The 12,900-nt window shown below is 45.6% G+C and overlaps 1 protein-coding gene across 1 annotated transcript in view; it reads left to right on the top strand.

Moving 5' to 3' along the window:
• wwc3 (WWC family member 3) overlaps positions 1-12,900 on the top strand; it is a 42,205-nt gene that overhangs the window by 21,635 nt on the left and 7,670 nt on the right. Inside the window, exons 6-16 of the mRNA XM_083887974.1 lie at positions 1,890-2,019; positions 2,791-2,973; positions 3,087-3,160; positions 5,539-5,787; positions 7,015-7,104; positions 8,492-9,081; positions 9,878-9,998; positions 10,134-10,214; positions 11,143-11,229; positions 12,358-12,553; positions 12,655-12,819. Coding sequence (XP_083744100.1) covers positions 1,890-2,019; positions 2,791-2,973; positions 3,087-3,160; positions 5,539-5,787; positions 7,015-7,104; positions 8,492-9,081; positions 9,878-9,998; positions 10,134-10,214; positions 11,143-11,229; positions 12,358-12,553; positions 12,655-12,819 — 1,966 coding nt within the window. The remainder of the gene's footprint in view (positions 1-1,889; positions 2,020-2,790; positions 2,974-3,086; positions 3,161-5,538; positions 5,788-7,014; positions 7,105-8,491; positions 9,082-9,877; positions 9,999-10,133; positions 10,215-11,142; positions 11,230-12,357; positions 12,554-12,654; positions 12,820-12,900) is intronic.

Below are 12,900 nucleotides of genomic sequence, written 5' to 3'. Positions count from 1 at the left end.
GTAGACGCAGGCGTGGAGGAGGAGGAGGAGGAGGAGGGGCATGTGTTTTTGTTTTTTAGACAAAGCACAGAAACTGGTGGGTCGTACCACTGTGGTGGCACCACTCTCCGCTGACTCCACTCCACTGACTCCACTCCGCTAACTCCACTCTGCTGACTCCACTCCACTGACTCCACTCCACTAACTCCACTCTCCGCGAACTCCACTCTCCGCTACCTCCACTCTCCGCGAACTCCACTCTCCGCTAACTCCACTCTCCATGAACTCCACTCCACTGACTCCATTCCACTAACTCCATTCCACTAACTCCACACTCCACTAACGCCACTCTCCGCTAACGCCACTCTCCGCTTACGCCACTCTCCACGAACTCCACTAACTCCACTCCACTGACTCCACTCCACTGACTCCACTCCGCTAACTCCACTCTCTGCTAACTCCACTCTCCGCTAGCTCCACACTCCACTAACTCCACTCTCCATGAACTCCACTCCACTAACTACATTCCACTAGCTCAACTCCACTAACTCCACTCTCCACGAACTCCACTCTCTGCTAACTCCATTCCAATAACTCCACTCTCCGCTAACTCCACTCTCCGCTAACGCCACTCCACTAACTCCACTCCTCTGACTCCATTCCACTGACTCAATTTCACTAACTCCACTCCACTGACTCCACTCCACTAACGCCACTCTCCGCTAACTCCAGTCCGCTAACTCCAGTCCGCAAACGCCACTCTCCGCTCACGCCACTCCACTAACTCCACTCTCCGCTGACTCCACTCCGCTAACTCTACTCCACTGACTCCACTCCGCTGACTCCACTCCACTAACTCCACTCTGCTGACTCCACTCCACTAACTCCACTCCACTGACTTCACTCCGCTGACTCAACTCCGCTAACTCCACTCTCCGCTAACTCCACTCCACTCTCCACTAACTCCACTCTCCACGAACTCCACTCTCCGCTAACTCCACTCTTTGCTAACTCCACTCTCCGCTAACTCCACTCTCCACTAATGCCAGTCTCCACGAACTCCACGAACTCCACTCCACTGACTCCATTCCACTAACTCCACTCTACAAACTCCACTCTCCACTAACTCCATTCTCCACGAACTCCACTCTCTGCTAACTCCATTCCACTCTCCGCTAACGCCACTCTCCATTAACGCCACTCTCTCCGCTAACGCCACTCTTCGCTTACGCTACTCTCCACAAACTCCACTCCATTAACTCCACTCCACTGACTCCATTCTGCTAACTTCACTCTCCGCTAGCTCCACACTCCGCAAACTCCACTCCACAAACTCCACTCTCCACTCACTCCATTCCACTAACTCCACTCTCCACTAACGCTACTCTCCACTAACGCTACTCTCCACTAACTCCACTCCACTGACTCCATTCCACTGACTCCATTTCACTAACTCCACTCTGCTAACTCCACACTCCGCTAACTCCACTACAATAACTCCACTCTCCATGAACTCCACTCCACTATCTCCACTCACCGCTAACTCCATTCCGCTAACGCCACTCTCCACTAACTCCACTCTCCACTAACTCCATTCCACTGACTCCACTTCACTGACTCCATTCCACTAACTCCATTCCACTGACTCCACTCCACTGACTCCATCAGGTTCCAGGTTTTATCACTAATGGAAGTCAAGTGGAGCTGAACAGTGTGAACATGAAAGACTTTTAGAATCTTGTTAATGATCCAGAGACAGTTTATTGTGTCCTGAAACCAAAACCTGTGGTGTTTACCAGTTTTTCTACAGTCGATGTTTATATGTGGTTCTGGTTCTGCTTCTAACCCGGTCTGTGGTTCTGTGTGGTTCTGGTTCTGACCCTGTCTGTGGTTCTGTGTGGTTCTGACAGGATTGACAGGAAGATGTCGTGCAGTCAGACCAACTACAAACTGGACGAGGCTCAGGCCATTTTCACCGAGCTGCGCAGCATCAAGAAGGCCATCAGCTGTGGGGAGAAGGAGAGGCAGGACCTCATCCAGGTACATGTCCTACACTGCCCTCTAGTGGCTGAGCACACACACTGCTGCTGCTGCTGCTGCTGAAGCTGACATGAAGGACATTTCCAGACGTCTGAGATTCTGTCAACAAACAAAGGATGAGACTGACAAATAAATAATGAATCACTGAAGCTCTTCCTCCCACAACATACCATAATATTATTATTAGAAATAACATTTATGTTATTAGAAATAACATTTACCTTTAGTCACAGTGAGAAACTATTATTCTTATTATATATATTACTTATATATATTACTATATAAACCGTTTATATGATTTTCAGCTTCTTAAATGTAAATATTTTCATGTTTGTCATTTTTTAGCTTCTTAAATGTGAATATTTTCATGTTTCTGTTATTTTTCAGCTTCTTAAATGTGAATATTTTCATGTTTGTCATTTTTCAGCATCTTAAATGTGAATATTTTCATGTTTCTGTCATTTTTCAGCTTCTTAAATGTGAATATTTTCACGTTTCTGTCATTTTTCAGCTTCTTAAATGTGAATATTTTCACGTTTCTGTCATTTTTCAGCTTCTTAAATGTGATTATTTTCACGTTTCTGTCATTTTTCAGCTTCTTAAATGTGAATATTTTCACGTTTCTGTCATTTTTCAGCTTCTTAAATGTGAATATTTTCACGTTTCTGTCATTTTTCAGCTTCTTAAATGTGAATATTTTCATGTTTCTGTCATTTTTCATAATTTATCGCAGCTTCAGTCGTGACCCGAGTGTTTTATTGTCTCCTCTAGAGTTTGGCTAAGCTGACGGTGAACTTCCACAGCGGCTCGTCCATCATCGACTCGGTCGGTGGTGAAGTGGTGAACAGCAGTGGTGGCTCACATGTTACTGATTCATGTCATCATCATCAGCAGCAGCAGCAGCAGCAGCAGTTCTGTGACAACGGCTGTCAGACCGACATCATTGGAGGAGAGGTAACAACACAACACTGTTGTTATTATAATTATTATTATTATTATTATGAATAAATAAAGTTGAATTTGAATCCCTGCAGCCTAAGACCATGTTCTTTGATGTTTTTGTTCAGTTTGGTTCCCAGGATTCTTCTCATCTGGTGGACAAAGTGAAACTCAACTGGCAACACGAGGAGGCTAAGAAAAAGTATGTGTTTAACTTCAACATCTTCTATGGAAACAAATCAATATTTATCTTCGTGTTTGGTGTGGCTCCTTTTGAGTGAAGAACAAATGATTTTAGCCTCTTAACAAAAGATTTGTCTCATAAAATCTACGTCAGTTTAACCCTACGACATCTTTAGAACACGTTCAAGTCTTTATTTCACTGTTAGACAGACTTTAACAACAGGAAACTGACGTTTGTAAACCACTCACTCTCCCACACCAAAGCCCATAGAGAAAACCAGTGATTACACACAAACAAATAAACACACAAACAAATAAACACACACAGACAAACACACTCAAATAAATAAACACAAGCACACAACCAAATGCACACAAACACGCACACAAATACAACAAACACACAGACAAACAAACAAATGCACACAAACACAACAAACACACAGACAAACAAACAAATGCACACAAACACGCACTCAAAAAAAATACACAAACAAATAAACAAACAAATAAACACACGCACACAAACACAACAAATAAACAAACACACAAATAAACACAAAAACAAACACAAACAAACACATAAGCAAATAAACACACAAACAAACACTCAAACAAACACAAACAAATGCACACAAACACACAGACAAACAAACACACAAACAAATAAACAGACACATAAACAAACAAACACACACAAACAAATAAACACACGCACACAAACACAACAAATAAACGAACGCACAAATAAACACAAAAACACACACAAACAAACAAACACTCAAACAAACACACAGACAAACAAATAAACACAAACACATACGTAAACAAACAAATAAACACACCAGTGATTTTAACATCACAGCACACGAGTTCACAGGAGTTGTTGAATTCAGCTTTTGAAATATTTAATTTACACTTATCTCAGTGACACAAAGTGACCACACGAGGCAGCAGTTAGACCAGCAGCTCCTGTGTCCCTGTGAGCTAAAATCACTGGTTTTCTCTATGGGCTTTGGTGTGGGAGAGTGAGTGGTTTTACAAACTTCAGTTTACACAAGGAAAAGTCTGTCTAACAGTGAAGATAAAGACGTGATCATGCGACGTAGATATCGTAGAGTCCTCTGAAGTATTACTGCGTGTGCGTGTGTGCGTGCGTGCGTGCGTGCGTGCGTGCGTGCGTGCGTGCGTGCGTGCGTGCGTGCGTGCGTGCGTGCGTGCGTGCGTGCGTGTGTGTGTGTGTGTGACCACTGGAATGAGCTGGGTGGTCACATTCTTTACTGGCCACACTGCTGCTGTCTGTGTGCTGCCTTTGTTTGTGTGGTCAGTCCAGTGAGGACCGCCCACCTCTGCCCCGCCTCCACACACACACACACGCACACACACACACCCCTGCTCCTCCTCCACGACGTGGTTTAATGTACACACTGTTAGTTTAAATCCACCCGGCTCACTCTAAATATAGGTTTTTGCAAAATAAACAGTGCATCAGTCAATTATATCTGAAGAACACATTCACGTCTTTATGTCTGTATGTTTGTAAACCGCTCACTCTCCCCACACCAAAGCCCATAGAGAAAATCAGTGATTTTAGCTCACGGTGGACACAGGAGCTGCTGCCTCGTGTGGTCACTTTGTGTCACTGAAGTTAATCTGAACGAAGATTTTCAAAAGCCGAATTGACAAAATGAGACATTTGAACTTAGTGATGGAGGCAGCAGTGGATCAACAACTCCTGTGAACTCCTGTGTCTCTGTGATGTTAAAGTCACTGATTTACTCTATGGACTTTGGTGTGGGAGAGTGAGTGGTTTACAAACTTCAGTTTCCTGTTGTTTAAATCTGTCTAACAGTGAAGATTAAGACGTGAACGTGTTCTTAAAGCGTATTCTTGTGGGAAAACAGGTTTGTAAACTCACTCACTCTCCCCACACCAAAGCCCATAGACAAAATCAGTGATTTTAGCTCACGGTGGACACAGGAGCTGCTGGTCCTCTGCTGCCTCGTGTGGTCACTTTGTGTCACCGAAGTGAATCCAAATGTTGGTTTTCAAAAGCCGAAGCGTTAAAATCAGACATTTGAACTCGGTGCTGGAGGCAGCGGTGGATCAACAACTCTAGAAACCGCTGTCTAACAGTGAGACGAAGAGGCAAATAATGACTCGACTGTGCCGTGAGCGCCCCCTGCTGTTATAAGCAGCCTGAGACGCGGAGGAAAACATCACGAAAACGGATTTTATCGACCTTTAAAACCTTTAAAAAATGCTCGCGAGGTGTTTGTGATGAAGTCACTGCTGTGGAAACTTGCATGTTCCGTCACTGAGTCACTCTCTGTCGTCCACACAAACACAGCATGAGCGCTCACTGAATTATTGTTTGTCCTCTGCCGCCCCCTGCAGGATGCAGAGCATACAGCACCAGCTGGCGCAGCTGGACGGCGAGAGCTGGACGGGGCGGGCGGAGGCGGACCGCGACCGCGACTTCCTGCAGCTGCTGCGCGAGAAGGAGGCGCTGCTGCAGGAGATCATCCTGGTCAGCAGGCAGCGGCCTCCTCCCGAGACGCTGCCGCAGCTGGAGGAGGAGCGCTGCAGGCTGGAGGAGGAGGTGCAGCGGGCGCGCGGCTCCCAGAGCCAGGGAGCCAATCAGAGGTGAGGAGGACACACTCTCGGAGGAGACGATTTGATTGATTTATTGGCATGCTATGCCGTAAAATAATCGCACAAAACCCTACGTCGCTCACCCACACCAAAGCCCGTAGAGAAAATCAGTGATTTTAGCTCACTGCTGCCTCGTGTGGTCACTTTGTGTCACTGAAGTACATGCAAAAGTTGGTTTTCAAAAGCCGAATTGACAAAATAAGACGTTTGAGGTTAGTGATGGAGGCAGCAGTGGATCAACAACTCCTGTGAACTCCTGTGTCTCTGTGATGTTAAAATCACTGGTTTTCTCTCTGGGCTTTGGTGCAGGGAGAGTGAGTGAAGAGAAACTGATTTTAGCAACTTAAGAAAACACGCACCACATAAAACACGTTCACGTCTTTAATTCACTGTTTAACAACGGGAAACTGACGTTTGTAAAACCACTCACTCTCCCACACCAAACTCCATAGAGAAAATCAGTGATTTTAGCTCGCGGGGACACAGGAGCTGCTGCCTCGTGTGGTCACTTTGTGTCAAAATGAAATATTTTAAATGCCGAATTCACTACAATAAGACATTTGAACTTAGTGATGGAGGCAGCAGTGGATCAACTACTCCTGTGTGCTTTGATGCTAAAATCTAATTAAAATCACTGATTTTCTCTATGGGATTTGGTGTGGGAGAGTGAGCGGTTAACAACAAAGACTTCTGCTCCTCCTTTTTGAGATTTTGACCAATCACAGCGAGGTTTAGAGAGAGTTTACCTCCTCGTTGGTTGTTCTACTAAGTCTACGATATCTTTAAGAACATTTTCACGTCTTTATCTCACTGACTTTAACCACTCACTCTCCCACACCAAACCCCACAGAGAAAACCAGTGATTTTAACATCACAGAGACACAGGAGTTCACAGGAGTTGTTGATCCACTGCTGCCTCCATCACTAACTTACAATGACTGATTTTGTCAATTCGGCTTTTAAAATAGTTTGTTCAGATTGACCTCAGTGACGCAAAGTGACCACACGAGGCAGCAGAGGACCAGCAGCTCCTGTGTCCCTGTGAGCTAAAATCACTGATTTTCTCTATGGGCTTTGGTGTGGGAGAGTGAGTGGTTTACAAACTTCAGTTTCCTGTCTAACAGTGAAGATAAAGACGTGAACGTGTTAGAGTTCAGTCAGAATAATCAGGTGATGAATAATCATGTGATGAATAATCAGTGATGTGATGTATGACAGGATCCTGCAGCAGGAGAAGAGGAATGTTCTGCTGAGGCAGCTGGAGGAGGCCACGCGCATCACCACCTACCTTCACTCCCAGCTCAAGAGGTTAGTGTCTTCATCTCTGGTTGCTGCTCTAGAAAGATCGGGTTTCCCTTAAATGCAATCATTGATCGACCATTTGTTGTGTTTGTGGCGTTTATCGGCGGTAAACGGACATTATTAACGCACGACGCGTTTCCATGACGACTGAGCGGAAAAACGGCGCGTGTGACGTCGTGTTTACGTGCCACGGCACCGGAGTCCAGGCACCGCTTACCAGTTAGCTCCGTTAGCTCCTTTAGCGCACCCGTTAGCATTAGCCTACATTGGAACTGGAACGGTCTGTTTATTAAACAAACAAACACAACAAACACACACACATACAAACAAATAAACACACACAAACAAATGCACACAAACACACAGACACACAAACAAACACACACCAACACACAAACAAATAAACACAAACAAACAAGTAAACAAACACACAGACAAATAAACAAACACACACATAAACAAACACACACACAAACAAGCACACAAACAAGCAAACAAACATGCAACAAACAAACCCACACACAAACAAACACACAAACAAATAAAGGCACGCACACAAACAACTGCACACAAACACACAAACAAATAAACACAAACACACACATAAACAAATAAACACGAACAAACAAGCAAACACACACACACACACCAACACACAAACAAATAAACACAAACAAACAAGTAAACAAACACACAGACAAATAAACAAACACACAAACAAATAAACACACAGACAAACAAATAAACACAAACACGCATGAACAAACACAACAAACACACACACAAAGAAATAAACAAACACAAACAAACAAGCAAACCAACATGCAACAAACAAACAAATAAAGGCACGCACACAAACAAATGCACACAAACGCAGACACACAAACAAACACATAAACACAAACGCACACATAAACACATAACCACACAAACAAATAACAAACACACACCAACAAATAAACAAACACACACCAACACACAAATAAACACAAACAAACAAGTAAACAAACACACAGACAAATAAACACACAAACAAACAAATAAACACAAACACACGCATAAACAAACAAGCACACAAACACACAAACAAAGGCACAGACACACAAACAAACAAACACAAACAAACACACACAAACACAGACAAATAAACAAACACACTGACAAACAAACAAACACACACATAAACAAACACACAACAAACAAACACAACAAACGCACGCAAACACGGATCGTAACTGACTTTTCTAATCAAACACTGTAGCATGTTTCTTATTTCATTTATCTTATTGTTTCTCGTCTATTTAGAGCCGTCTAAATATTGATTGGTTGATTGATTGATTGATTGATTGATTGATTGATTGATTGATTGATTGATTGATTGATTGGTCTGCAGCCTGTCGGCCAGTTCTCTGACCGTCTCGTCCAGCAGCAGCCGTGGTTCTCTGGCGTCCAGCCGAGGCTCGCTGGCGTCCAGCCGCGGCTCCCTCAGCTCCATCAGCTTCAGCGACATCTACGGTCTGCCGCAGTACGACCGCCACGAGGGGGCGCTGGAGCCGCTCGAGACGCACCTGCGCTACCTGCTGCCTCCAGAGGCGGCGTCGTCTTCGGCGTCGGCGTCCAGAGACGTCTCCGCCTTCAACCCCGACCCGCTGATCAAAACCAAGCGCTCCCACGACACGCCGCAGTCCCTGGCCTCGCTCTCCTCCCGCTCCTCGCTCTCCTCGCTGTCTCCGCCCAGCTCGCCGCTGGACACGCCCTATCACTCCGCCCCTCAGGACTGCCCCCTCACGCAGATGACGGAGGAGTACATGGAGCAGGCGAGCCGCGGCCTGTTAGAGGGGCTGAGGGCGCACTCGCAGACTCTGACCACGCCCACGACGAGCAGCGAGGACGCCGCCAACGCCGCCTCCAACATGGCCGCCAACGCCACGGTCCATCAGCTGGACAACAAGAGTCACAGAGAGGCGGCGTTTTCCTCCTCAGGTGAGTCAGACACACAAAGATTCTACATCCACGACAAAAAGTGTTTTCTTTGGTTTGTTTGTGTTCACGTTGTTTTTTTTCCGACAAAAATCTTCGCTCTGATTTCATGGCAACGATAAAATGATTGACAGATGAATGAGTGAAGAAAATAATCCTGACTTTATTTTTATATTGTTGTTTGTGTGTGTGTGTGTGTGTTTGTTTGTTTGTGTGTCTGTGTTTGCGTGTATGTGTGTGTCTGTATGTGTGTGTCTCTGTGTGTGTGTGTCTTGTGTGTGCGTGTGTGTCTTCTCTGTGTGTGTGTGTGTGTCTGTTTGTTTGTGTGTGTGTGTTTGTTTGTGTTTCTGTGCGTGTGTTTCTGTGCGTGTGTTTGTGTGCTTGTTTGTGTGTGTGCTTGTTTGTGTGTGTGTGCTTGTTTGTGTGTGTGTGCTTGTTTGTGTGTGTGCTTGTTTGTGTGTGTGTGCTTGTTTGTGTGTGTGTGCTTGTTTGTTTTTGTGTGTGTGCTTGTTTGTTTGTGTGTGCTTGTTTGTGTTTGTTTGTGTGTGCGCTTGTTTGTGTTTGTGTGCTTGTTTGTTTGTGTGTCTGTGTTTGCGTGTATGTGTGTGTCTCTGTGTGTTTCTTTGTTTTTTGTGTGTGTCTGTGTGTGTGTGTGTGTGTCTGCGTGTGTGTCTGCGTGTGTGTGTGTGTGTGTCTGTGTCTGCATGTGTGTGTGTGTCTGCGTGTGTGTGTGTGTGTGTGTGTGTGTGTGTGTGTGTGTGTGTGTGTGTGTGTGTGTGTGTGTGTGTGTGTGTTTCAGGAGTGACTCTCAGAGGAAACAGTGTTAACAGAAGTGTCAGAAGAGCGAGGAGAGTTTCTGCAGGAGTGAGTGAAGACGCTCTGGCTACAGACAGCGGCGTGTTCGAGGCCTGGGGTCGAAGGTGAGAGTCCAGAGTCAGAACCAGAGTCAGAACCAGAGTCAGGACACATGTTGAACATTAAGCAGGAGTTTTGTGTTAAATATGTGATTATGTCATAAATCCATAAATAAATTCTCTTTGATGTTTGTTCATCAGAACTGAAGAAACTGAAGAAACATCATTCATCAAAGATCTGACGTCTGTGAACGAAAACACACAGATACAACTGGGACTGATGTGAGTGTGTGTGTGTGTGTGTGTGTGTGTGTGTGTGTGTGTGTGTGTGTGTGTGTGTGTGTGTGTGTGTGTGTGTGTGTGTGTGTGTGTGTGTGTGTGTGTGTGTGTGTGTGTGTGTGTGTGTGTGTGTGTTTGACTGTGTGTGTGCGTGTGTGTGTGTGTGTGTGAGAGTGTGTGTGTGAGAGTGTGACTGTGTGTGTGTGTGTGTGAGAGTGTGTGTGTGTGTGACTGTGCGTGTGCGTGTGTGTGTGTGTGTGTGTGTGTGACTGTGTGTGTGAGAGAGTGTGTGTGTGAGAGTGTGACTGTGTGTGTGTGTGTGTGTGTGTGTGTGTGTGTGTGTGTGTTTGACTGTGTGCGTGTGTGTGTGTGTGTGACTGTGTGTGTGAGAGAGTGTGACTGTGTGTATGTGTGAGAAACACTGTGTGTGTGACATGTGCTCACACTGTCCCTCCTCCTCCTCCTCCTCCTCCTCTTCCTCCTCCTCTTCCTCTCCCTCTCCCTCCTCCTCCTCTTCTTCCTCCTCCTCCTCCTCCACTTCTCCTCTTCCTCTTCCTCTTCTTCCTCCTCCTCCTCTTCCTCCTCCTCCTCCTCTCCCTCTTCCTCCTCCTCTTCCTCCTCCTCCTCCTCTTCTTCCTCCTCCTCTTCCTCCTCCTCCTCCTCCTCCTCCTCCTCCTCCTCCTCTTCTTCCTCCTCCTCTCCCTCCTCTTCCTCCTCTTCCTCCTCCTCTCCCTCTTCCTCCTCCTCTCCCTCCTCTCCCTCTTCCTCCTCTTCCTCCTCCTCCTCTTCCTCCTCCTCCTCCTCCTCCTCCTCCTCCTCCTCCTCTCCCTCCTCTTCCTCCTCTTCCTCCTCCTCTCCCTCTCCCTCCTCTTCTTCCTCCTCCTCTTCCTCTTCTTCCTCCTCCTCCTCTTCCTCCTCCTCCTCCTCACAGGTGGGAGTGTGATTGTCAGTGTCTTCGTCTTCATCTGCTGCAGCTGCAGAATCTGAACAGATCCACAGTGAAGGACGGACACAAAGTGTGAGTGGAACATTAAAGTGAGACTTGGGGCCAATTCCATTTCCTATCTTAACCCTTAATCTTAAATGCAGATACGTCTTCAGACTGTAGGGGGCAGAATAACACCAAAGCTGCTTCCAGTCTGTCAACTCCAAAAAAGAAGAAGAAGAAGAACACATTTACGTCAGGATTATTTATTCTGATCCGTTTGTCAGTCAAGAAAAGTAAACCACACCGGCCGACTATTGACAAAAGATGGTAAAATAAAAATAAATGTTAAGCAACAAAGACGTCAGTAATCCATAATATGGGCCTAAACTAAGATAATACAATGGTTTTCATCATTTTTATATCTCTAATTAACAAAGAAAATACATACCATCTTTCTTATGTGAAAATACGCAAAGCATTCTGGGTAGCCCTTGCTCCCAAGGGTGGTGTTGGAAAAAATCTCAATATTGAGGGCGATACTGACCTTAAACTCGGCCTCAACTTAATTTTTCTGAGAATCGGGACAGCACTTGGACTAGAGCCTTGGTTCTCAAAATGCGCCCCGGGGCCAATGGCGGCCCGCAGAAACCTTTCTGTCGGCCCCGCTGTGAATTACAGTTGATTGAACTTGTTAAATGTTTATTGGACATTACTGGATACAGACCAATAAGTGTAAACAAAAATACTGGGTATTTACCTGGTTTCTATATGGTGAATTTTAGTGTATTATTGTGTTATAAGCTGGTAATAAGCAGGTAGCTACAGCCCCCAATTACTAGCTATTTACCCAGTAAATATATGGTAACAGAAATGTGTTACTTGGTATTAACCTGTAATTAGAAGGTAAGAACAATGGCCAAAATACTGTGTAATTACCCAGTAAATTATAAAGCGTTATTATATTAATGCTTAAGTTACTTAACGCTAAACTGTAGAACTGCAATCTGGTCATTAAAGTTATTACAAATGGGATTTCTTTCAGTTTTTTTTCTTTGGTGGCCCTCAGTCCAATGTTGGGTTCCAGATCGAGGGTTAAGATAGGAATTGGAATTCACCCAAAGCCTTTAAACCACCACAGTAAATGTGTGGATCCAGTTGGATCAAGTTCTAATAAGTGGTGCATCTGTCCGTGTGTGTGTGGTTGTGTGGAACCTTCAGGTACGTGAAGGTACACCTGGTTCCTCTGGACGTGGGCAGAGCCTGTGCCTTTTACTGCTGCACAGCTCTGGAGCCTCAGACTCAGCTGAGCTTCAACGAAGGCTTCCGTATCCCTGTGGCCGTCAGTGCTCTGAGCGTCTGTGGCCTGCAGCTGTCTGTCTGCTCACTGGGACCTCAGGCTCACGAGGAGCTGCTGGTACGTCTGCTCTGCTCATGATGATGATGATGATGATGATGATGATGATGATGGAGGAGGAAGCTTCAGCAGGTGTGTGTGTGTGTGGGTGTGTGTTGCAGGGCACCAGCCAGCTGAGTCTGTCAGACTGTGACGGCAGCACAGAGATGGTTTATCACTGGCTCAGAGTGAAGATGCTGAGCTCAGATCTGCTGCAGCCTGAGCAGAAGAACATCTGTCAGAGGAGACTTCATGAGGAAGAGGAGGAAGAGGAGCAAAGAGCCACGGTACACACACACACACACACACACACACACACACACGTAATCTGATTTGGGTCCTCAGGTAAACCACTCACTCTCCCACAC

This window comes from Microchirus variegatus, assembly GCF_963457635.1.
Source record: "Microchirus variegatus genome assembly, chromosome: 4".
Lineage (NCBI taxonomy): Eukaryota > Metazoa > Chordata > Actinopteri > Pleuronectiformes > Soleidae > Microchirus > Microchirus variegatus.
This window is presented reverse-complemented; position numbering and strand designations above follow the sequence as displayed.